General features: G+C 32.2%; 1 protein-coding gene across 3 annotated transcripts; it reads right to left on the bottom strand.

Annotated features, from left to right (window-relative positions):
- Positions 1 to 1,555: 1,555 nt before the first annotated feature.
- Positions 1,556 to 27,334, bottom strand: acsl1b (acyl-CoA synthetase long chain family member 1b). 3 transcript variants are annotated; one of them, XM_051127310.1, is made up of 21 exons: positions 23,102 to 23,253; positions 19,865 to 20,077; positions 19,645 to 19,759; positions 19,432 to 19,496; positions 16,422 to 16,523; positions 13,679 to 13,778; positions 13,412 to 13,587; positions 11,310 to 11,342; positions 11,130 to 11,181; positions 10,797 to 10,870; positions 10,544 to 10,621; positions 10,296 to 10,430; positions 8,825 to 8,959; positions 8,632 to 8,727; positions 8,476 to 8,548; positions 8,295 to 8,383; positions 7,298 to 7,414; positions 6,412 to 6,555; positions 6,226 to 6,327; positions 5,154 to 5,225; positions 1,556 to 4,064 (listed from the first exon to the last, which is right to left on the bottom strand). In XM_051127310.1, exons 2-21 carry the CDS (start codon positions 20,057 to 20,059, stop codon positions 3,924 to 3,926), a joined length of 2,094 nt encoding a protein of 697 aa, XP_050983267.1. In that variant the 5' UTR covers positions 20,060 to 20,077; positions 23,102 to 23,253; the 3' UTR covers positions 1,556 to 3,923. The 3 variants fall into 3 exon arrangements, with proteins under 3 accessions (XP_050983267.1, XP_050983266.1, XP_050983265.1); XM_051127309.1 differs by lacking the exon at positions 23,102 to 23,253 and adding an exon at positions 27,211 to 27,334 and having other exon boundaries at positions 19,645 to 20,077; XM_051127308.1 differs by having other exon boundaries at positions 19,645 to 20,077.

Genomic DNA, 27,334 nt, shown 5'->3' on the forward strand with positions numbered 1-27,334 from the left:
TTTTTATTGTTTCTTTTTTTCTACTTTTATTCACCAAGGATGTATTAAGTTAAGAATTAAAAGTTTATTAAAAGTTCATAATAAATAATTTACATTGTTATAAAATATTTATATTTTGAATAAACACAGTACTTTTTAAACTTGTTATTCATGAAAGAATCCTGAAAAAAAAAAAAAAAAAAAAAATCACAGGTTCCAAAAAATATTTGGCAGCACAACTGTTGATATTATCCAACATTGATCATTCTAATAATAAATCAGCATATTAGAATGATTTCTGAAGGATCATGTGACACTTAAGACTGGAGTAACAGCTGATAAAAATTCAGCTTTTCATCACAGGAATAAATTCTATTTTAAAGTATGTTAAAATAAAAAAAACATTATTTTATATTGTAAAAACATTTTGCAATATTACTGTTTTTTTTTTCCATATTTTTAATCAAATAAATGCAGCCTTGATGAGCATAAGAGACTTCTTTAAAGACTATTACAAGTCTTACTGACCCCAAACTTTTGAACGGTAGTGTATATATATATATATTCTAAGTCATTAATGAACTGTAATTATTGGACAAATAGTATTTAGTACTAAAAGATCTCCTTTAAATATTATTAACTAAAATATAGAACTATAGTTCTAAAAAAATAGTTCAAAAATAGTTTAAAAAAATAAATAAATAGTTCAACTGTATGGTCACATTAGCAATACCTGAGGGTTAAATACAAGAAAACCATATTAACCCTTACAAAAATGCACCATGGTTTTATTATAGTAAAAGTGTAGTAACCATTTTTTGGTGCATTGATTACCATTTGTGTAACCATAGTTTTTCTACAAATACCATGGTTAAACTATGGTTAGTGTAGCAGGACCATGGTTCATTTGTGGTTACCATGGTGGTTTAACTATAGTAACCATGTTTTTTGGTTTTATTTGTAGTAAAACCATATTTAATTTTGTAAGGGTTGCCTCTCCATTACCCTCCAGAATAAAATTATACTGTAAATGTCATAGATGTAAAAATCAATGCATAATATGCTGTAATGTTTACCAAAAAACTGCTGCAAATACCTGTATAGTAAAACTGTTGTCTCTATCCTACTTAAAAGAGAAGTCCACTTCCAAAACAAAGATTCACATATAATTACTCACCCCCTTGTCATCCAAGATATTCATATCTTTCTTTCTTCAGTTGTAAAGAAATTATGTTTTTTGAGGAAAACATCTCAGGATTTTTCTCCATATAATGGACTGATACGGTGCCCTGAATTGAACTTCCAAAATGCAGTTTAAATGCAGCTTCAAATGATCCCAGCCGAGAAAGAAGGGTCTTATCTAGTGTAACGAGCTGTTATTTTCACAAAAGTAATACAATTTATATACTTTTTAATGTTTAATTTCGCGTTGAGGAAAAAGGTAACGTTAGATTAATTGTTAATTCAACAGCCATTTTTAATTGACTCTTTCTATGCAGCTCTACCAGAAAGTGCAAACTGGAAATCAATTGTTTTAGTCACATGACTATTTACATAAAATAAACCCACACAGCCCTGAAAGAGAAAACAACGTTTTATCGTCATCCATAAATCATATTTAATTTCAATCATGTACATCTCTTACATGGAAAATTTACATTTATCATTATCGTCACCATAATGTATTTGAGTACAAGTGAATCAGTTTCAAGAGTGCACTTTAGTTTGTCCCACACATGACAGTTGATTTGGCTTATCTACAGGTCATCTCACACACAGGATAAAGCTTGAATAAAACAAACAATAAAAACAACCTGTGCAATAAACACACAATTACAATGAACACGAAGCAGCAACCTTGAATGAAACATACGGACATGTGTGGAAAGCTCCTGTATTCTGCTATGCTGTTACAGCATAATGATATGAGACATGTCACATATATAATATCACACTTGAAAACACCTGCCATTCAAAGCCTGCACATAAATAAGAAACAATATTAGTTGTTGCTTGTGCTAAGAATGTAAGCTGTCTTAAAGTCAACATTAGAGACAAGGAAAGCATCATATAGACAGCATATGGCTTATACAAGTACATATTGTAATGACACAGGCTGTGTTTTAACTCAGTAGACTTTATGCATGAAACACAAGCAAAACTAATATAAGTGAATCAATCATAAAACAGATTTATGAATCATCTGCACATTTCTTTGTAAAGTTGTTTTGGAATACATTCTATACAGACATATTGAATCATACTGAAAAATTTGAACTTAACAAATCTGCTTTGCTGGTGTTTCTTGAATAAAGAACCAATAACAGTTGTTTTGCTAAAACAATAAACAATTTCCTTTTTTTTTTCCATTTTACAACCTGTTAATAAAGAGTCCAGAAAAAGGCTTCAGAACATTAAAACATCTACTGGAAGAGAAAATCGTGAAATGTTTCCCACTCTCCATCTAGTGTGGAGTGTAGTTGCCCTTCATTTTGATTATGAGGTACAGTACAAATTTTATTTTATTTATTAATTTATTTTTGCATGTGTGTGTTTTTCTCTCTCATCAATAACACTCAAATGCAGCTGGCGTCCAATAATAAGGCACATTTTTTCCCTGAGACTGTATATAATAGTTCCCAAACACACACATATACAATGTGAGATCATTACACGATAATGCCACCGCAGCTAATGCAGTAGCCTAACTTAAACATTTTTTATAAAGGCCAAAAAACACTTAAAACTTCAAAATGAATAGTTTGCTGAAAATGTACTCACGTTTAGGCCATCTAAGATGTAGATGAGTTTATTTCAGATTTCATGGTAGCTGATTTGGAGAAATGTAGCATTACATCACTTGCTGACCAACAGATCCTCTGTAGTGAATGGGTGCCGTCAAAATGAGTCCAAACAGCTGATAAAAACATGACAATAATCCACAACCAATCCACACGACTACAGACAATCAATTAATGTCTATGAAGCAAAACGCTGCATGTTTGTAAGAAAACGAATCCATCAAGACTCACTTTAAACACTAAGTCACTTTATGCTAAAATATCCAAGTCCATGATGCATAATAATGCTTCCTCCAGTGAAAAAGTCAATTTCCTATTGTCTCCCATATCAAAATCAACCCACATATTTGTTTAAAACAGTTTTGTACTGTTTTTTTGATTGTAAACAGTGTTTGATCTGTGCATATTTCTCTCCTGATTCATATTAGATGACTTTCACTGGAGAACGCAATATTTTGGCTAGAAGCAACTGATTGAAGATACAAAAAGATGGATTTGTTTCTTACAAACATGCAGCTTTTCACTTCACATGATGTTAACTGATGGGCTGGAGTTGTGTGGATTACTTGTGAATTATTGTGATGTTTTTATCAGCTGTTTGGACTCTTATTCTGATGGCACCCATTCTCTGCAGAAGATCCATTGGTGAGCAAATGACATTTTGCTAAATTTATCCAAATCTGTTCTTATGAACAAAGAAACTCAACTTCATCTTGGAGTGATGTTGAGTACATTTTCAGCAAATTTAGCTAGAATAGCATGTTTGGCTTATCTATATCATCTCTTTAGAAAAAAAATTGCACTTAAAGAGAACATTGTTTTGTTCTCAATAACATGATTAGCATGTTTTTGTTCTTGGTTTCTCTTCCCTTTCTCTTAAAACAGTCAAAGGCAAAATTGATAGTGTCAAAATGCAGGGACGTTTTCCTGAGGCATGATCTTAAAAGCTGAAGCTGAGTGATGAAGCTTCGAGTAACACAGCTGATCTACTGTATATAATCTTATTCTGAAAGGCACTGAAAACTGATGCTACGTCAGTTCACAATAAGCTCTCTCAAGTCTCTCATTTTGGACCAGCTCTATTCAGTCATGGGACCCACATCAGCTCTGTTACTCTGAAATATCTGAGGCACTTCCTCAGGTCTACATTTTGATGTTGGAGTAAAGCTCGTCAATCTGTTTCCTGAAGTGGTTCCTGAGATCAGCGCGTTTGGCTTTCAGGGTGGGCGTCAGGAGGCCGTTTTGGGTGGAGAACATCTCGGTGTGAAGAGCAATGTCCTTCACCTGAGAAGTGGAGATGATGAAAAAGTGGTCATTTATTAAAGAGATAGTTCATCCAAAAATGAAAATTATGTCATCACTCAAACTCATGTTGTTCCAAACACAAATTAAGATTTTTAATAAATTCAAGAGCTTCCTGATCCTGCATAGACAGCAACCCAACTACCACGTTCAAGGCCCAGAAAAGTAGTAAGGAATTGTTAAAATAGTCCATGTGACATCAGTGGTTCAACCTTAATTTTATAGTACTCTGGTGAATAATGGCAGACTAACCTGGAAGAGAAGAATTCACTGAGTAAAGCTTGAACCACTGATGTCACATGGCCTATTTTAACAATGTCCTATTAAAATATGTGGTAGTACCACTGCTGTTTATGCAGGGTCAGAAAGCTCTCAGATTTCATCAAAAATACTTCAGTATTTTGAACAAAGATCTTACGAGTTTAGAAAAAAATGAGGGTAAGTAATGACAGAATTTTTATTTTTGGGTGAACTATCTCTTTAAACCATTTCTTTATGCATTTCAAAATTTATTTAGGCTACATTTAAGATATATGTATTTGAACTGCATATACAATGTCCATCCATTTACGCATGAACTAATAAACTTTGTGATGCAGACTTTAATGCTTAAATCCTACAAAAAAAAAAATATTTCTGTAATAGTACTAATAAACTGCATATACACAATAACCAAAATGTATTATTAACAAACCAAATTTGCTAAATATTGCTTGTTCCACAGCTAGAACAGACTAGACATATTCATACTTCTTAAATGTATTTATTTACGGTGATTCAAAGTCCTTTAAATAAATGCATTTTGAAAATATGATTATTTAAATAAAATCCAAATGCAAATAATTCATAATAAGCTATGCCATGATTGTTAGAAGTGCAGAAATCTTTGCTTGTTTCTTACCAGTTTCATTTATTAATAATTGACAAATATGCACCACACATTAAGTTTGTTAGTTTATGTTAAAAAAAACTACATAATCCAAATGAATGGGAATTTTATGTGCAAACCTAATACATAGATCTTATACATTTAGGCCTTAATATTTTTTAATGCATCAAGGCAAACCTCACCTGTTCAAAAGACTTCAGGCCACTTTCTTTGCCCAATCTGACAATGTCCTCCAGAATGGCTTTCTTTACCTCCTGAAAACATTAAGTCACATTATTTATACTTTTTAAAATAGTGTCAGATACTAGATAGATAAGACTCAAATATGTGACCCTGGACCACAAAACCAGTCATAACCAGTCATTTTTTTAAATTAAGATTTATACACTGCCCTCCAAAAGTTTGGAAACGCCCTAGAAAAGTGGGGTTTTGGACAATATTGGCATGAATCCTTTTTAATTTGTGATAATTTTGCACTGATAAGGGACAACACAAACTACAAAAACATATTTTATTTCTTAAACGGTTTATACATAGAAAAAAACTTTTCGATTCATCAAAATATCTACCATTAGCAGCTATTACAGCTCTGCATAATCTGGGCCTGAATTCACTGTATTCTAATCTTAATTGGCAATCAGTTGTTGAAGCTATTAAGGTGTGCTGACCCAAAAATCTTTTAAAAACCTGGGCCAAGTTTAAACCAGTAACCAGGCATCACAGCTGGCAAAGAGGCATGTCTGATTTTGACATGTATATATTGCCATTATTATGTAATCAAAATGAAAATTATTATTGCTGGTCTTCAATGATAATGTCAAGTTACTTTAATGTATTTGCACCAAAAAATGACAAGGATTTATGCTGATATCGTCCAAAACCACACTTTGCCAGGGGTGTTTTCAGACTTTTGGAGGGCAGTGTACATCATATGACAGCTGAATAAATAAGCTTTGATGTATGGTTTTTAGGATGGGACAATATTTGGCCGAGATACAGCTATTTGAAAATCACCTTTAAAGTTGTCCAAATGAAGTTGTTAGCAATGCATATTACAAATCAAAATTAAGTTTTGATATATTTACGGTAGGGAATTTACAAAATACCTTAATGGAACCTGATATTTACTTAACATCCTAATGATTTTTGGCATAAAAGAAAAATTGAATATTTTTGGCTGGTTTTGTGGTCCAGGGTCACATATACCAATGCATGCAATTTGTGAAGGTGAACACATGCAAGACCTGTCTTCACCTTATTTTTGCACAGTTCTTCATATGAGCCCCCCATGCCTCTCTTCTTGGCCCAGCCAGGCAGAAAGTCTGGATCAGGTACAATGATAGCTACTAGACAGGCCTGTGGAGAAAATAAAAGAACAATAAAAAAATAAATACTTTTTTTCTGTAATACCTCTATCTGCGTTGTTCTCTCTATCCTCACCTGCAGACTGTCTCCATGTACGAAAGCCTGTGCCACAGCTTCACTCCTGATGTAAATGTTCTCGATCTTCTCCGGAGCGATGTATTCACCCTGAGCCAGCTTGAAAATGTGCTTCTTACGGTCCACGATCTTTAGAGTCCCATTCTGCGAAACAAAAATGGTGTGGTGGTTGAGTGTGCAGATTTAAGGGCAGATTTAGGATTCCTACAGATGTTTCTGGTAATAATCTAATGTTGATTTTAGGCCTCTTACTACCAGCTAGGAAAATAATTTCATATTATTCTGATGAACTGATCAAATTTGAGCACTGTGTAAATCAGATAAAAGCATCTGCCAAATTCATAAATGTACAGTATATTATTCATTAAGAATCTTGATTGATACATAAAAGAAGGATTTATCAAAATTGACAGTAAAGATGTTTTTGCCACAGATTTCCATTTAAAATAAATGGTTCTGTTCATCAATTAGTCCTGAACTGTTTTCTCAAAAATTGGAAGCAGCACAACTGTTTTCAACATTGATAATGAAAGAAATGTTTCTTGAGCAGCAAATCATCACATTAGAATAATTTCTGAATGATCATGTGACACTGAAGACTGGAGTAATGATGCTGAAAATTCAGCTTTGATCACAGGAATAAATTACATTTTAAATATATTCAAATAGAAAACCATCACTTTAAATTGTAAAAATATTTCATATTATTACTCTTTTTAATGTATTTCTGAGTAGTTTAAATTCCACATGTAAGCATTTAATTAGCTGCATCGTGTTTTATTATTTAAAATGCTTTATGATAGTGGATCTAAAATCTTTGTTTTCTAAATTAGAGTAAAATGTGCTTGTGAACACAGAACGAAAGTCATTATTAAACCGCTCTTACCGGCAACCACTTGCCGATGTCTCCTGTGTGAACCCAACCACCTTCATCAAGAGCCTCCTTCGTCTTCTCAGCGTCTTTCAGATACCCCTTAAAAACATTAGGACCCTTCACACAAACCTGCCAGAAATAACACAAGAACCTGTCAAATGTGTGAAAGGCCACATGCAAACACATATCTAATAACACACATCAAGATTATAATTGTTAACTAAAACTAAAACCATGAAAAAAAAAAATAATAATAATAATAATAGAAACAAAATAAACCTGAAATAAACATTTTAGTTAGTATTTTGTTTTTTGACATTTACTATTTTTTTAATTTTAAATGCTAAAATAACAAACTAAATAACTAAATTATTTAAAAAAACTATAGATGTGTATAAAATAATACGATAATATTAAAGAATAAATAAATATACAAAAACTTTCAAATTAAAGTGAAAACAGAAAATATAAAAATTAAATCTAACTCAAAGTATTAACAAAAAACTATAATAGTGTCTCTCTTTTTTTAAATAATTAAATTAAATAATTAAAACTTTATTTTAAAAACTTTTATTTACTGTATAATTATGAAACAAAATATAAAATATACAGGTAAGTATACTATAAAATAAATATAAAATATACGGTTAAGTATACTTTTTGTATAATTAAGTATACAGAATATTTAAATGATAGTACACCACATATCCATTTCAACACATATCCATATCAAAAATGAATGAATAAATTAATGAATAATTAAATAAAAAAGTAAATGCATTATATTTTAAAATATATATATATACAAAATATACATATATATATATATAAAATAATAAAATAAAAAATCCAATTCTAATCTTTGAAACATTCAAGGTCTGTTCATACAATAATAATAATAATAATAATAATAATAATAATAATAATAATAATAATAATAATAATAATATCACTACATAAAATCACATAAAATCTCATTTATATTAAAGCAGCACAGGCACACACACACCTCTCCCTCGCCTTTAGCAGCAAAATAGTTCATCTCTGCCACATCCACTAGTTTAATGTCATTACATGGCAGAGGAGCTCCAACGTGACCTGCAACGACACCATTAACCAGTCAACATAAACATGCAACTGTGTTAATATTTGCACATGCATCAGTGTGTGTGTATGTGTGTGCACATTACCAGCAGTCCAGTCTCCTGGGAGTGTAGTTGTGCTGCCGGCAGTGCATTCGGTCTGACCGTATCCTTCATAAAACTGCAATAAAACAACATTTACTTCACAACCAGCAGGATAATGGTATGGTGAATATCTGCTGAATGTATGCTATCAAATTGTACCTGGCAGCCCAGCGCGGCTCGCAGGAAGGTGAGAACAGGAGCTGAAATGGGTGCCGCTCCAGTTATCATCAATCGAACGCATCCTCCAACGCTGGCCTACAGGGGGCAGCAGCGACCCATTACTACACTAAACATATCAGCTTTTAACACTACAACTGATTCTCAGCAAGCCCATTCTCAGGTTAATAATCACCTGGACTTTCTTGAAGATGATCTTGTCCCACACACTGTCTCTCCTCATGATCCCACTCTTCATCTCGTTCTCTTTCCTCTTGAAGGCAAACTCCAGGATGCGTCTCTTCAGAGGACTGTTGGCCTGTCCGAAGATCTACAAGAGGGTTTCTCTACATTACTACTGCACTAGAGCAACTAACAGGCAAAAACACTACGAGAGGAAAGACTTGGATGAGGTGAAAGGTCACGGATCATACAGTAATACAGTTATTATGAATGGTTACGACGCGTTTTACTCAGTAATGTGATCAGTTAAGGACAAAAAGGAGGAGCAAAAGCTGTTTTTTTCCTCATTCAATATGACTAGTACTACAAAATATTACTGCTACAAATAATGATAAATGATTAATAATAATATTCAAAATAAGTTATTTTATTCTTATTTTAATTCTGAAATTAAATCAGTAAAGAACTATAGAACTACATCAGTACTACTGTGCTGCAAAATAAAAATTACTTACAGTAATAATAATTTATTATAATTCTTTTTTTTTTTTTATTATTTTAGTTACACAAATCAAATCAATAAATATATTACAATTTTATTTAAACTACTGTAGTATACATAGGAGGTATTTAATAATAATAAGACGAAGAATAACAATAACAATAATAAATTGTTATTATTAAAATTTATATTTCCAGTCAAAAATTAAACAAATAAATAAAATTGCAATTGCAATAATACTATTTGTACTATTAAATAAAATGAGTATTTAATAAAAAATAAATTATAATTATATAATATAATATAATAATAATAATAATAAATTATCATTAAAATAATATTTTATTCATATTTCAATCAAAAACATTAAATAAAAAACTGCAATTGTAATAATACTGTTTGTATAATTAAATAAAATGAATATTTAGTAATAGCAATAATAATAATAATAATAATTATATTTATTATTATTATTATTATTATTATTATTATTAAAAATAATGTTTTGTTAATAATTATAATAATGAATTATCATTAAAAATTATATTTTATTAAGATTCCACTTTTAAAAAAATAAATACAAAAAATTGCAATTGTAATAATGCTGTTTGTACTATTATTATATAATATTATTAATAATAATAATAATAATAATAATACATTTTATTTTACAAAAAGAACAATAAAATTATAGTCAAAATTATATTAAATTATATCACTATTAACTTCTTTAACTACAAATGTTAAAATGCAGTTTTACAAGTTTTTGTTAAAAACAGATTTATAAATGATTTTCAATACCAATTTGTTTTCAAATGCATATTGTAAGCCAAGTAACCCAAACTCACAGGGTCATACAAAGGCAGAAATCTGTAAAAAATCTAAAAATCACATTCCTGTTTGCTGCAGGTTTAATCTGGTTTCTGTGATCACTCACAGGAATACAAGCTTATCTACATAAAGGAAGCATCTGTATGCTCACCTTGTCAAACATGCGGTTGAGCAGACGAGGAACCACAGGGAATATGGTGGGCTTCAGTGTCGTGAGGTCATCCATAAGAATTCGAATGTCACCCTGAAAGTATCCGATTCGTGCTCCGTGCATCAGAGTCACACCCTGAGAGTGTGAAAACAACATCAGAGGACATGAACTCACATGAGGCATCAAGAAATGCACCACTTTTAAAGCCTAAATAACAGGTTTACTGAAAAAAAGCACCAAGAACAGACCTGTACAACTCTCTCAAACATGTGTGCCAGGGGCAGGTAGGAGATGTGTGCGTCCTGAGGACCGATGGGGCAAGAAGGCTGCAAGACAGAGGTGAAACCAAATGTGAACAAAAAAAATTAGCATAAAATTATAACGCAACTTAAATATGTTCCTACAATGTTTTTAGTCAAAAGATGATCAAAAACGCTTTCTGCTTAACAAATGCATTTGAAGTTGTTAGATTACATGAGTATTATATAAAACTGTATTTACCCTTGTGACATAGACGAAGGCAGAAATATTAGACACTATGTTCTTGTGCGTGAGCATCGCTCCTTTAGGATCTCCTGTGAAAAACCAAACGAGAAATGTGTCCATCACGTCACTCAATTTACGTGTTTTCTTTAAATTTTTATTAGAAACAAGATTTTGGTGTGCTACAAAAGACACTCACATTTACGCATTAGACAGACTCTTTTATTCAAAGAACAATTCATTGCATTGAAGCCAAATTTACACACTGATATCAATTCATGCATTCCCTGGGAATCAAACCCTTGATCTTAGCGTTGCTAGTGAATGAAGTAACCAGTAAAAACATCATACCTGTGGTTCCACTTGTAAAACAAATAATAGCCAAGTCATCAGGCTGTGGGGGCTGCAAACACATAGGGAATTAAATAAATATTGAGAAGAAGTAGTATGCAAAGACTTTTTACAGAAGCAAACCTTTTATAATTAAAAAAGTATATACTGGCAAACTGAAAAAGAAACTGAAGTACTAACCACAGGACGCTGTCGATGAGCCTTGCCGATATTCTGTAAGGAAGAGAAACTTATTTAAATAAATGATGGAGACAGAGGAAGCTCAGTGAAAGAGGAAGAAACTGTACATGTGAATGAGGTTTGAATGTGTTTGCGGTCAAGACTGAACTGCAGACTGACAGCAATTACACACAAGCACGGCCAATATAAACTTTCATCTCGTTCAGGAAATACGCAGTCACGTACCACATTAAACTCAAGAGAGTTATTAGCGTAAAGGAGAATTTCCCAAACGGAGGTTCACAAGTTTATGAAATACTAATTGAATAATGAATTACTAATAAAATAATTATTTTAAGTAAAGCAATTAAAAAACGAATATTAAAAAAAAAAAAAAAAAGTTAAGCAACTTAAATCATGAAAATGTAGTATTAAAATAAATACATAATATTAACATAAAATGACTAATGTCGAAACAAAAAATAAAATTTAAAATGTAAATAAATATGTAATATTAAACAAAAAAATACTAAAAATTAAATCATACAAATATATTAATATAAATCAAATAACAAATAATACAAATTAAAATAAATACAAAAAATAATTATAAAATGTAACAGTAAAACAAATCAAATAAAAAAAACAAGCAACTTAAACCATAATATTATTAAAATAAATAAATAAATAAATACTATTAAAATAAACACTTAAATCATAAGTGTAATATTGAAATAAAGTTTAAAATAAAAACAAACCAAAATAACACAAAAATACAAACTAATGCATTATAAAAATATCAAAACAATAAAATAAAAAAATACATTAAACTAAAAACTGACTAAAAATGTAATCATAAAAATGTAACATTAAAATAAATAAAATAATACAAATTAAAAGAAATAAAAAAACTAAAAAATATTAAAATAAATAATATTAAAATAAAACCCTTAAGCAACCTAATTAAATCATAAACGTGTAATATAAAATAAATATAGAAATAAACAAATCAAAATAAAACAAAAAACACTAAAAATGTAATCGGAAAAATGTAAAAACAACATAAAATAAATAAAAAATAAATACATATATTACAAACATTACATATTAAAAATGTAATCATAAAAATGTAACATTAAAATAAATCAAATAATACAAATTAAAAGAAATACAACATTTTTTTATCATAAAATGTAATATTAAAATGAATAATATTAAAACAAAAATGAATAAAAACAAGCAATATTAAAAATCACTTAAGCAACCTTTGTTTACCTGCCTGTCATGTGACCAGTAACCATCATCAAAGAACAGTGAACATGCAAATATGTTGTTAAATTACTGAATTAACGAAGATACATATGTATTTACTTAAAATACTCCTAAGAATTTATGACAAAACACTTTAGTTGACCAAAAAAAAAAAAAATTGGGGGAACCCCAATTAAAGCAAGCAAGATCCAGGAACAACTATTAAAAGAAAGTGTAAATATTATACAGTAAATAAGGCTGATGATGCACGGGGCAACTTTCTGGGCAATGTTGCCATCAAGGGGCAACCAGGTAAGACACAGGGCCCACGACCAATATAAATTATCCAGAAATTTGCTACCCCTTCTCAGTGGGAAGGTGCCCAAGCAACACTGCTCAAAAAGTTGCCCCGTGTACCATCAGCCTATGATCAACGTCAAATATTTTGCTATGTAATCATGAGTAATTGCTAAATTATGATGATTTACATAAAACCACTCATGCTAACAAAACAAATACCAAATATGTGGGTTTTTTTGGATACGGTAGTTCATGGTATTCTTAAAGTAAATACTATGGTACATGAATACGATATTCGTACAGTACATCCAATTCTCTGCTCAATTCAACTGTAACATGGTACTTAAAACAAAAAAGTTAGTAGGTTTGAAGGACTTTCTATAAATAGCAGCTGAAGTGTCATTGAGTTCTGAGGGCAAGCGTTTAGTAATGCAGGTCACCCAGTTACCACAGCTGATCTGTGATCCGGGTCACAGCAAGACAAACAAGCCTCACCAGACGCAAACATGCGCATCGATCGCATTCACCGGGGTTATGCAAAGATTTGAGCAGACAATCTGCAGTTTATTCACCTCTGCGTCTTTCAGGCTGATGATTTCGATGCCACACTGCTGTGCTTTGCTGACCAAATCAGCGTCAAAGTTTTCGATGAGGATCAGGTTTTTGATGGTGTGCTGTCTGCCCGAAACACAGTCCAACAGCAGCTTGGCCTTCTCAGGTATGTCACATACAACTGTAGAGATACAGGCTGCAAACAAACAAATGCATGTAGTGAAACAAACAAAAAATAAGAAAAACATTCATTCTGCGTTTCAAAATAAAACTGCTCTTTGACGTACTTTTGTCGAGGATGTAGGTCATTGCCTCTGTGCCCAAGGTGTCATAAAGAGGAACTGATATGAGAGAGTATGTGTAACAGGCCAGCTCTGCAATCGTCCACTAGAGAAACATTTCTGACATTAGTGACAAAATAGTTGCAATCTTAAAAAAGTTAGATGATGAACTGCACAAAGCACATTAAAGTAGAAGTTCACCCCAGAAATTTCCTGATAATTTACTCAAGATCAGGGTTTCTGCAGGTTTCATGAGGGTAAATTTAAGACTTTTTAAGACTTTAAGACCAACAAAAGAAAATTTAAAGGAAAAAAAAATATAAATATATTTATATCTCGAAGGGAAAACAATACAGCAATATGTTCTCTAAGTATAGTTCGAGTTTTACTTTCACTTTCAAATTTCAAAATTCAGCCTCTAGAAATTGTTTGTTTTTAGTTCGTTTGAGTTTTCCTTGCTTTCCTTCGGTAAAAGCACAGTGCACATTTTACTTTCACTTTCAAATTAGCAGCAATTCAGTGTCAAGCAGTTGTTTGTTTTTAGTTCATTTGAGTTTTCCCTCTTGTCTTCACTTTCAAATCCAAAATATTTTATAAACAGGCGCTTTTGCATTTTGCAACTCTTCCACCATTGTATTGTCTTTCTCACCTCTGTCTTCTTGTCAGTCAGTTTGACTCTCTTCACGTGATAAATGAAATCTAATCTGTAATGTGACTGGTGTTTGATACACTGCATTGAGCAGCCACGTTCAGTTTTAATTGTACTGCCTGTTCTCTAACTAAATGATTTTTATTACTATAAAAAAAATATCAAAATGATAAGTTCTTCTTCGGGTGACTGACAGATGAAGCAGCACATACTGCCATCTACCATGTATTGTTTAATAAATATTGATTGACCTAAACCATGTAGCACAGAAATTACGTTTTTGCTTCACTTTAAAATTAAACACGAGGAAACAATCCCTCACGAAAATTAATGCCATGATCATATAAATTTAAGACCTTTTCAAGGCCTTAATTCACGGAAAAGACTTTTTTAAGACCCGCGGAAACACGAAAGATGTTCATGTCTTTCTTTTTTCAATTGACAAGAAATGAAGATTTTTGAGGAAAACATTCCAGGATTTTTCTCCATATACTGGACTTCAATGGGGATCCACGGGTTGAAGGTCCAAATTGAGTTTCAGTGCAGCTTCAAAGGGCTCTTTGAAGCTCCCAACTGAGAAATAAGGGTCTTATCTAACAAAATGATCCGTCGTTTTCTTAAAAAAAAAAAAGAACAGAAAAAAAAAAAAAAAAAAAAAAAAAAAAAAAAAAGAGTATATAAAGGGTGTATAAACACCCTTTACAAAAAAAAAAAAGGTAAAACAACGTTGTTGGACAATTCTGAAGTTGGAGGAGAAAATGTGATGGACCGGAGTACACAGACGATGGACATACTGTGCGTGAACTTTCCAACATGGATTACGTAATGCGTGAAGTCATAGACTATCATTGCAAAGCTAGTGCAAGAAGAGCATTTGTGGTTAAAAAGTATCAATTTACAAAATAAATAAATATTACATATATATTATTTCTCAGTTGGGATCGTGTAGAGCCCTTTGAAGCTGCACTGAAACTCAATTTGGACCTTCAACCCGTTGATCCCCATTGATAGGAAAATAAAACCTGGAATGTTTTCCTCCAAACCTTAATTTCTTTTCTACTAAATAATGAAAGACATGAACGTCTTGAATGAGAGGGGGGTGAGTAAAGTATCAGGAAATTTTAATTCCGGAGTGAACTAATACTTTAAGAAAACACACACTCATTCATCGTAATCTGCTGGTTTCAAACAGAGAAACTGAAGATGGGAGATTTGTTGTCACTTCAATTTAAATTGAAATTGAATATTATTTTTTTGTCTTTTGAAGCTGAAGTGTGTAATTTCTGCTCCATTAGTGCCACCAAACAGAACTGCAAATAATCCTTAAAAACAGGTTTCTTGAATTCTGTCAATGATTGGTCAAACAAAGATTCAAAAAAACTTGCACTACTAGATGGGAAAATGAATTCTGATATAGAAAATAAAACCGATTTGGAGAAACTTTGCTCTCCATGAGAGCAAAGTTGAGAGTCCAAACAGCTGATAAAAACCAATCCATCAATAATGTGTTTTTAACTTCAAACTGTTGCTTCTGGACAAAATAGCAGTCCATAACTCATAATATTGCTTCCACTTGTTAACAAGTTCATCCCCTGTCATCCTCTTACATCAAAATCCACAATCATATTTGCTTACATCCATTTTGGACCGTTTTCACTTGATCTGTGCATATTTCTCTCCTGATTCAGACAGGACTTTCTTAACTGGAAAGAGCAATATTATAGATAGAGGAGTCATATTTTAGCCAGCCATTATGGTTTACAAACATGAACCTTTTCCCTACACATAATGTTAATTGATGGACTGGAGTGGTGTGGATTACTTGTGGCGATGTTGTTATCAGCTGTTTGGACTCTCATTCTGACGGCACCCATTCACAGTTCAATGAATGCAGAGCAACTGATGTTAAATGTCTCCAAATTTAGTGAAGCAACAAACTCATCTACATCTTAGATGGCCTGAGGGTGAGTAAATTTTCTACGAACTTTCTGCAACTACTCCTTCGAGATGAATTACATCATTAATTTAAATCTGGTAAAAATCCAAACACAAGTGTAAAGATGCATTTGGGTAATAAATCACTTATTTAGTAGCTCTGACCTGTGGTCTGTTCTGAGAGAAGATGCCGATGTAGGGGTCTCTATCCTTCGAGTGTCCTTTGTGCAATAATGCTGATCCCAAATTCTCTGCTCGCTCAATCACCTGATAAAGAGGAAATGACAAATAGCTTAACCCAGGGGTGTTCAAAGTCCGGACGAAATATATATATATATATTATATAGGATGTCGCAGTTATTTAAACTAGTTTAAAAGCAGATGAAACAGCGCTGACATTCTCAACAACAACAAGCAGTTAGAATTCATTTCCACCTACAAATCACCTACAGTACATTTAGAATGGATTTACTGTAGTAGCATTAACTGTGGCATTGTGGCAGAAATGTACAATATTCATACCTAATTTTATTATGCATATTTATGTGGACATGCAAAAATTTTGAGCAGTAAGATTTTAAATTCTTTTCACCAAGCCTTCATTTATTTGATCCAAAATACAGCAAAAGCAGTAAAATTAATTAATTAATTTATTCCTGTGATCAAAGCTGAATTTTCAGCATCATATTACTCCAGTCTTAATTAACGATCCTTCAGAAATCATTTTAATATGCTGATTTGCTGCTCAAAAACATTTTTCATTATTATCAATATTTAAAACAGAGTACATTTTCAGAATTCTTTGATGAATAGAAATATCCAAAAATCAGCATTCATCTGAAATAAAAAGCTTTTGTAACATATGCAAAAATTTGTTGTTGTTGTTGTTGTTGTTTTGGAAAAGAAATTATAGAAATGTGATAAAAGGCATTTATAATGTTACAAAAGATTTCTATTTCAGAGAAATGCTGTTCTTCTAAACTTTCTATTCATCAAAGAAAGAAACCTGAATAAAATCTACCCAACTGTTTCCAACATAATAATAATAAATGTTTTTTGAGCAGCAAATCAATGATTTCTGAAGGACCATGTGACTGGAATAATGATGCTGAAAATTCAGCTTTGAAATCACAGGATTAAATTACATTCTAAATATTTCAATATATTTCAAATGGTAAAAATATTTCAGATTTTTACTGTTTTTGTTGTACTTTGGATCAAATAAATGCAGGCTTAGTGAGCAGAAGAGACTTCTTCATTAAAAACCTTACTGTTCAAAAACTTTTGACTTGTAGTGTACTCATGGAGTATAGTGGTACTATGGTTTAAATTTAAAGAACTTTATTTTTTATATGTTAAAGGTTATAAGTGCATGCATACAGTTTCATGTGCACTCTGTGTAGCTTATTAACAAGGTAAAGGCAGGAATGTAAATCTGACACTGCTTAAGCAGTTAAACAGGTTCCCACAAGCCCTTTTTACAGTTTGACCACCTGAGTAAGTGCAACCTTTACAACCATGTCAACATCCCATAAGAAACCTGCACTTAAGAGGTCTGAAATCCAAAACCAGCGTCTCTACAGGTGTGCATCAGATGCTCTGATTACACGTCACACAGATCACGCATTTTGAAAGAACATAATGTACCGCTGTATGAATTACTTCACAGGTTTTACAGCATGTTACATGTTAGTTACGTTATTTAATGTGGTGACCTAGCGAACCAGGTAACTTATTAACATGAGAGCTAACAGAACTGTAAATGTGAGCTATAATAATCCCAAAGCTCAACAATAAAGATGGGCAGGTGGTGTGGCACCAGTGAGAGACGGGCCATTTCTGCACTGTAACATTTCACATTTGTACTCTTATGTCTTAAAACACTCCGGTTTCCTGTGATGAATTTAACATTGTGAATTCTGCTGATTTAAATCTCACCAAAGTAAAGTTATGAAACATCAGTCTGAATGTGCTGAAAACTATGAATGATACACCGCACATCAAAATTTCTAGCATAAATGTATATGAAACTATAGCTACTGAGTTGAATTATATATGCATAATTATATATGCAATGATATGCACAAATATATATGCAGGTACTATTGAATAAAAAGAATTAATAAATTATATATTTATAACCCTAACATTTAATAAGAAATATTTTTTTTTTTCTAATATATAAATGTTAAAATATAGAACCATCATAATTTCCAAATAAGACTTCAAATAGCAATTAATTATTAATGATAATGTTAACATTTTAATAAGACACAAAAAACAATTATATGCTAATATTTAATAAGAAACAATATTTTTAAATAGGATTTCTAAATAGTAATTTAATAAATTATCTGCACTCTAATTATAAATGATAATGTTAATATTTAATAAGAAACATAAATCAATTTATATAAAAAATAAATTATGTATTTATAATATATAACCGATTTTTTTAGATATAAAATATATAAAAATGATCAAATGTATATGCAGAATTTCCAAATATGATTTAAAAATAGGAATTTAACAAATTACCTGCACTCTAATTATTACTTATAATGTTAATATTTAATAAAAAACATAAAATGGTTTATACATATAAAATAAAAATTACATATTTATAATATCTTATATATATATATATATATATATATATATATAAAATGTTCAAATTTAGATGCAGAATTGCCAAATATGATTTCAAAATAGGATTTTTTTGCAAAATTTTTTGCACTCTAATCATTAATGAAAATTTTAACATTTAATAAGAAACATAAAAAACATTTTATATAAATCACATATTTAAAATATATTTTTAGATATATGACTAATAAAAATGTTAAAATATAGATGCAGAATCTTCAAAGAATTTTACATATTAAGAATTTAATAAGTTATCTGCACAATTACTATTGATAACCTAACATTTAATAAGAAATATAAAATTAAATTAAATTTTTTCTAACATAAAAATGCAAAAAAAAAAAAAATGCAAAAAAAAAAAAAAAAAAATCAATATTTGTGGTGAGGTTAGTGAACACATCAAAAGCACAAAAACAAATCAGAACCAACTGATCCTCCAGAAAAAAAGTCATGTCAGCCTGAAAGTTTCATACTATAATTACAAAAGATCAAAACAGAAACAGATATGGATGCAGTAGTATCATCCTACCTCTGAATACGAAAGCCATTCATACGGCTGCTTTGGTTTTCTGGATCCCAGACAGGGACCATTTTCTAAAAGGAAATATAAAGATATCACACATTGTTTTTATATATTTACCAATGTTATAAATCAATGCTGACCACTTTACCACAGGTTGACACAGCACTTTACTGCATAATATAAGTATATTATTGCCATAAAAGCAAAAAAAGTACATACTTGACTCCCTCAGACCCCTCTGAAAGCACTCGTACAAGGTCTTGGCATCCTCATAGAAATAGGTCAAGAGCGGACCCCCATTTAAAACTGCTCCTCGACGAGCGAATTCCCCACCCTGATTGACATAAAGTGAAGTTTTATATAAATCTATAACTGACAAAAAAGTTTTATATAAAATCTTTGATTGCTTTGAGTTCATCTTAACGTAGCGTTGTCTTACCGGCAGCTCTACTGACTGCATGTGCAGGTCACATGGCGGTTTGATGGCTTTGGGTCTGGTGGCGAACCAGTACGCCGTGACGGCAGTGAACGCACCCATGCCGAGGAGGGTGTTTGTGGAGAGGCTGCGGAAATAGTCCCTCACCTCGGAGAGCTCAGGGATTCGCAGCTGCTTCAACAGCTCGTGTGCCTGCATGACTACAGCCAACTCAATCTGTGGATGACAACAGGGGTTATATTAGACACGAACGGGCTTAAACAAAGATTTTCGTAGCTTCATAAAATTACAGTTGATCCTCTGATGTCACATGGACTATTGTAACAATGCGTTTACTGCCTTTCTGGGCCTTGAATGTGTCAGTTGCATTGCTGCCTATGTCTATGGAGGGTCAGAAAGCTCTCAGATTTCATTAAAAACAATCCTAATTTGTGTTCTGAAGATGAACAATGGTCTTACAGATTTGGAACAACATGAGGGTGAGTAATTAATGACAGAATTTTCAATTTTGAGTGAACTATATCTTTAAATCACTACTAAGCCATTGTGAAGTACAATGTTTTTGTCTGGCAGCCACTTGCTTGTTGTGCTCCAGGTTATTGTGCTATAAAATATGTTTTTATTGGCACTGTAAAATCATGTTAAGTGTTTTGAAATATTGTGGAAAACACTTTGATTAAATCTTAGCAATAATCAATTGGCAATCAAAGTGAACTGTGACACATTATTCTTTGCAGGGAAACAGTCACTGATGAAGGGTCAAACTGATTAAACTATCAGATGTGCTGGAAGGATATCGTTTATTTTTCTATTATACCTGTAGCTCAGCTAACATCAGGCTAGCACTCCTCTAACATATCATTAAAGGATTAGTTTACTCCTAAATTAACATTTCCTGATAATTTACTATTTATAATCTTTCTTCAGTTGCAAAGAAATGAAGGTTTTTAAGGAAACATTGCAGGTATTTTTTATCATATAGTGGACTTCAATAGGGATCAATAGGTTAAAGGTCCAAATTGCAGTTTCAATGCAGCTTCAAATGGCTCTACACGATCCCAGCCGAGAAACAAGAGTCATATCTAGCGAAAAAAATCAGTCATGAAAAAAATACACATTTTTATACTTTTTAACCACAAATGCTCATCTTGCACTAGCTCTGCAATGCACGTCTATGACTTGGTTAGTTCTTCATCTGTGTACTTCAGTTCAAAAAGGTAGGGTAGGGTGAAAAACTCTCATTTTCTCCTCCAACTTCAAAACTGACAAACATCGCTTTACCTTTTTTGGTAAAGGGCGTTTGAATGTCTTTGCACGTTTGCTCCGTAAACACTGGATTGGTGTTTCCCATACGTCACGCGCGACATTTCCAATGTGATTATGTAATGTGTTTATTTATTTAAAAAAAAAAATGACAGATTGTTTCGCTAGATAAAACCCTTATTCCTTGGTTGGGATCGTGTAGAGCCATTTGAAGCTGCACTGAAACTGCAATTTGGACCTTGAACCCACTGATGCCTATTAAAGTCCACTATATGGAGAAAAATCCTGGAATGTTTTCCTTAAAAATCCTAATTTCTTTTCAACTCAATAAATAAAGTCATGATCATCTTGGATGACATGGGGGTGAATAAATTATCAGGAAATTTAAATTCTGGAGTGAGCTAATCCTTTAAACTTAAATTTAACATCACTATATTTTACATTATGATATTATTTTCATGTCAACTAAGGACTTTTCCCTTAAACACACCCACAAAAAAACTCATTTTCTTTATGCAATTTTTTTTATTTTGATAAAATACGACCTAGACAAGTCTTGTGATTCACTATAAAAATGTTGAAAAAAAGTTGAAAATGTTTTACAAAAAAATACTTTTAGAGTTTCCACTTCAAACTTTCACATTCACATTTAATCCAGTGTATTACTTGCAATTAGTTTGTGATTATTCCTGAAATTTACTAGCAATTTGAGTGAAAATTGTTTGTGCGTAGGGATGTAACAATGTCAAAACTCACAATACGTCAATATCTCGATATGAAGTCTACGACACAGCATTTACTGCGATACTAAAAAAAGACAAATGACATTTTAAAAGGCATTACATTTAAACCAAATATAATGCCTTGTTGATATATCAATAAATTATGGAAGCCAGCTTCTGCCACACATAAAAAAATAAAATAAAAACTTTCTCACAATTACGTGATAAAAGCTTGCAATTCTGACTTTCTCAAAACTGTGAGATATAAACTCACAATTGCGAGTTATAAAGTCAGAATTGCGAGATATAAACTTGCATTTCTGAAAAATTGTGACTCACAATTCTGACTTTTTTCTTACAAATGAGTTTGTATCTCGCAATTCTGACTTTTCTCGCAATATTGAGTTTTTTCTCATACAATTCTGAGAAAAAAGTCAGAATTGCGACTTTCTATCTTGCAATTCTGACTTTTTTATACACTATAAAAATGTTTTTTTTTGTTGAAAATGTTTCACAAGAAATTACTTTTAGATGTTCTGCTTGAAAATTTCACATTTAATCCAGTGTTACTTGCCATTTGTAAGTAATTATATGAAATTTACTACCAAATTCTGAATAAAAATAGTTTCAAAGTCAGTCCTACAATGCACTGATCAAGGTAAATGAAAGCTTTTTATTTGGTTAATTCATCAAAAAAACTGTTGATTTGAATATTGAACAGGTCCAACTAAACACTATAATCATAGTTTCATTTGCAACAAGCTAAACCAGTTAGCAGCATGTAGCATTAAAGATGTGAGTCACCTTAGTCAGCTATGTGATTCATGTTAAACCTTGCGAGGACGCGTTACCCCTTTAACCTCTCACCCACTTCTATTATTACTGCCCCGGGGCAGATCATTCTGAGAACCTGCCTTCTCTTAGTGAATAAAAACAGACACAGAGTGAAACCCTTGTGAACGCATGCATGACTGCATACAAACAACACAGAGTTAAATCCTGGAACTAAAATACTACAAACCATTCAATATCCTCCTTCATTCAGAATCAAACAGCAAACACTAAACACTTTGCATTCTGCCAAAAACAAATGTACCATAAAAAAGTTTCTGAAAATTTGATGGTACACGCCTTGCTTGAAAACCTGTTCTTCATCACAGTGCGGACAGCAAAGTCAAACCATCTCAATCACTTGGGAGGAACTCAACATGACCAACACAAAACACACACACACACACACACACACACACCTCACCTGAGACTTGAAAAATAAGGTACGTCCAAGCGTGGGTGCCGATGTGCTTCGTGCACCCACAGAATCACACCAACAGGAAGGTGAAACGACCAGATGAAGGTAAAAACAGTTCAGTCTGAACAACCACAGGTTGAGTTTATGAGCAACCGCGGGTCAGACCCCCACCGACCCCTTCCTGCTCCTTATTGGACACACACCCTTCTTAGAACCTGCTGCATCAGCCAATCACAGAGCAGGAAGTCAAACAAGCAACCGACCAATAGATAAAGTCCTAAAATAAAACAAAACTGACTAGATATGACTGTTAGTTACTGTCACTATATGCTGATTACATCACACTGATGTTCTGTGATAAAAATACTATGATTAGCTGACCAACATGGGTTTTTTTTATTGGCCACTGAAGATATTTCAAAATATTATTCAGGTCAGATCTTTTTTTTTTTTTTATATATATATATATAAATTCATACTTTTATTCAGCATGGATGCATTATATTAATAAAAGAGTGACATTAAAGACATTTATAATGTTACAAAGGATTTCTATTTTATATAAATGCTGTTGTTTTGAACTTTCTATTCATCAATGAATCTAAAAAAAAAAATGCATCATGTTTTTCACAAAAATATCAAGCAGCACAGCTGTTTTTAACATTGATATTAAAAAGAAATGTTTTTTGAGCAGCAAATCAGCATATTAGAATGATTTCTGAAGGATCATGTGACACTTAAGACTGGAGTAATGATGCTGAAAATTCAGGTTTGATCACAGAAATAAATTTCATTTTAAAATTAAAAAGTTATTCAAAATTGTAATGATACTTCACATTATTAGTGTTTTTACTGTGTTTTTAATTCAATAAATGCAGCCTTGGTGAGCAGAAAACACACACACGAAAAAAAACAACATTACAAATCTTTTAAAAAGATCAAAAGATTAAAAAAAAAAAAAAGGTTATTTCAACTTTTTCTCACAATTACGTGATAAAAACTGACTTTTTTTCTCCGAATTGTGAGATATAAACTCACAACTGCAAGTTATAAAGTCAGAATTGTAAGATATAAACTTGCAAATCTGAAAAATTAAGTCAAAATTGCAAGATATAACTCACAATTCTGACTTTTTCCTCACAAATGCGAGTTTGTATCTTGCAATTCTGACTTTTTTTGCAATTTTGAGTTTATATCACACAATTCTGAGAAAAAAAGTAAGAACTATAACTTTATATCTCACAATTCTGACATTATAATTGCGAGTTTATATCTTGCAATATCTTAATTTTATGGCAATTCTGACTTTTTTAGAACTGTGAGATATAATCACGCAATTGGGAGTTAAATCCAATTTTGAGGGGAAAAAAGACATGTTCTCAAAATAGCAAGTTTATATCTCGCAATTCTGACTTTACAATTTGCAACTACGAGTTTATATCACACAATTCTGTGAAAAAAAGTCAGAATTGCAAGTTTATGTATCACAATTCAGACTTTGTATCGCACAATTGCATGTTTATATCACAATTTTGAGCAAAAGTCAGAATTGTGAGATAAAACGTTGCAGTGGCAAAAACAAACAGAACTTTAAGCCTGTTATTCCATTTAATTAACAGTAAAATTCTATCATATTGAATTAATAATCCTTACGTATTTTAACTGAATAACTGCACAATCCTTAATCAATTTTTCAATTAAAATTCATAAGGATTATTCAATTCAATCTGAGTGTACGATAGCATTACACTACTTTTTTTATTTATCAAGGATACCCTCATTATCTCACTGGGTTTGGTGTCAACCCATCAAGAGGAGCTGATAAACATAAACACTTCATCCCATTCCACTGTTGTACAAACTTTCCAGGGCAAAGGTAACGTGACCACAGTCATGTCCTTTAAACTCTTCCTGTGACAGAGGGGGGGGGTTAGCGAGACCAATGACAGACCCTCAGACCGGTCACCCGATGGGCACAGACACAACCCCCTCCCAGAGCAGGGCTGCTATTTAAAAACAGTGGCACAACAAATGGAAAACAGTGGCATGAGGTTGAGTGGAACAGATCCAGATATATTAAAGGCATGCGATTTATGACGAGAGACGAGCGGACATATGACATCCACATGAGACTTGAGAACAAGACGGCTTTCTGCTAATAGGCTTTAGTGCAATGTGAATTTAGTCACTTCAAAATGACTTCAAAGTCTATTTTTATGACCAGTAAAAATCCAATATTGTGAAATATTATTACAATTTAAAATAACTGTTTTCGATGTGAATATACTGTAAAATGTAATTTATTTCAATGATGCAAAGCTAAATTTTCAGTATCATGACTCCAGTCTTCAGTGTCACATGGTCCTTCAGAAATCAATTTAATATGCTGATTTGTTCTCAAGAAACATTTCTGATTATTAATGTTGTGCTTAATATATGCTTAAAATCAATTTAAAATACAATCTTTTGTAATGTTATAAATGTCTTGATGCACTTTTGATCAGTTTAATGCTTTCATTCTTACATTTCATTCTTACATTTTTATACAAAGCACAATTTCTTAGGCTTTATTGTGAAATATGACCCACACATGTTCTTTACTCTGCTACTATTCACTCTACATTGTGTTCAATCATTCATAAGAAATGTTTACATAGTTTCAAAACCCACACGACAGACAAGATTGCATCACATGACCTGACAAACACTCAATGACACGTTCCAGAGAGACTGAACAAACAGAAATAAATCAGGCGGTGCTTAGCTCAGCAATGACCATCAATAAATAAATATTGACCAAACAATCAGCAGATGTATCATTCTATCCACGCTAAAAAACACATGACTAAAAACTAGTCAAACTTACAAGTAGTCTTTGACTCAATTTAAATATCTAACTGTGCTGCAAACATTACATAATCACAACAATTACGAGTCTGTCGCATCATGGGCCTCCAGATCTTTTTTACAGCTTTAGACCATAATAAACCTAATAAACTAGATTAAATTGGACAGGCAGTATCAGTGTGACCTTGTGATATCTATCACATGTCTCTGACTGGGACAAAGGTTGAGTTTTACTCTACTTATGGGTGTTGACAATATACACACTGCCATCGCGCTTATAAATTCCTGAAAGATGTGCGACCTTCATTTAAAATGCATGAATGATTACAACAGTCAACAGCGTTCAATATTAATAAAGATGAACAGGTGCGAGCTACCGGCACCCATTCACACGCTCAGACGCCCATGACCTTTTGTCCTGCTTATCAGGAGTCCATTTCCAAACCCTTAGTTTCCATCATACCTGTTCATTACCAACACAATGACCAAACCAAACGAGCTCGGCAAGAACACCAAAGTACACACGAATCACATTGTCTTACAACCACAACGAGGGCAAGTGATAACCTACAATCAAAGTGTACTTCACAATAGTCGCAAATCTGGAATCGAGAAATCCAAGAAAGCCTATTGTTTAATACTAAACCTTTAATTTATGCACACAGGTGGTTTGCGCAGGTAGGAGGGATGCTGGGAATGAAAACAACAAACAGAAACATGGCTGTTGCCATACAACAAGGTCAAAAGGGACACGATGGATCTCATGCAAGGTAACATTCAATATTAACCACAACATTTTAAGACAAATCAGTGCTCAATTTCTGGGAGGAAAATTAGTATCTATAACTGCAGTTTTGCTAAAGCGCATGATGAATGCATTTAGAAGTCAGTAAGTTAAATTAAGAACTATGTAGTCACACACATATGACAGATAAATTTCACACAAACCAAAAACAGCTTTAAATATCAAACACATAGGTTTTTACAAAACATGCTAATTTGAAATTAGGGTTTGCATTTTTAAGTTCTTAAAATATAAACCCAAACAACTAAAGAGGAAACTGGAATAAAGAGAAGTTCATAGTGTCATATTTCAGTTTCATACACACATGCTCTTCTGCAGACATCCATATGCATAATTGACACGTCGCAGTATTACAAAACACTACAACAGTTGCTGTTATGCTACTATACAATGTAGTTCAGCACTCTGTATAGCATAAAATGTATTAAGAACTGCAAACGATCTTTAAACGGGCATTACTAACCTGTGTGAGACCGGACACTTCTGATAAACGCACATGCGTTTGTCTGAAGGAGAGCGTTTACTACTTTTTCCGTTGTGTTTGGTCGCCAAACTCTCCACCAATCAGAGGCGCCGTACAAATGGAC

This window comes from Labeo rohita, chromosome 14 (assembly GCF_022985175.1).
Source record: "Labeo rohita strain BAU-BD-2019 chromosome 14, IGBB_LRoh.1.0, whole genome shotgun sequence".
Lineage (NCBI taxonomy): Eukaryota > Metazoa > Chordata > Actinopteri > Cypriniformes > Cyprinidae > Labeo > Labeo rohita.

What these genes read in the sequence shown, in the direction of transcription:
- acsl1b (XM_051127309.1), bottom strand. Translation starts at nt 20,059, where the DNA reads ATGCAGGCACACGAGCTGTTGAAGCAGCTGCGAATCCCTGAGCTCTCC. An exon ending in TCTCTCAGAACAGACCACAG is followed by an intron (nt 13,779 to 16,421) that starts GTCAGAGCTACT and finishes ATGTTTCTCTAG; the next exon opens with TGGACGATTGCAGAGCTGGC. An exon ending in ACATCGGCAAGTGGTTGCCG is followed by an intron (nt 6,556 to 7,297) that starts GTAAGAGCGGTT and finishes TTTGTTTCGCAG; the next exon opens with AATGGGACTCTAAAGATCGT.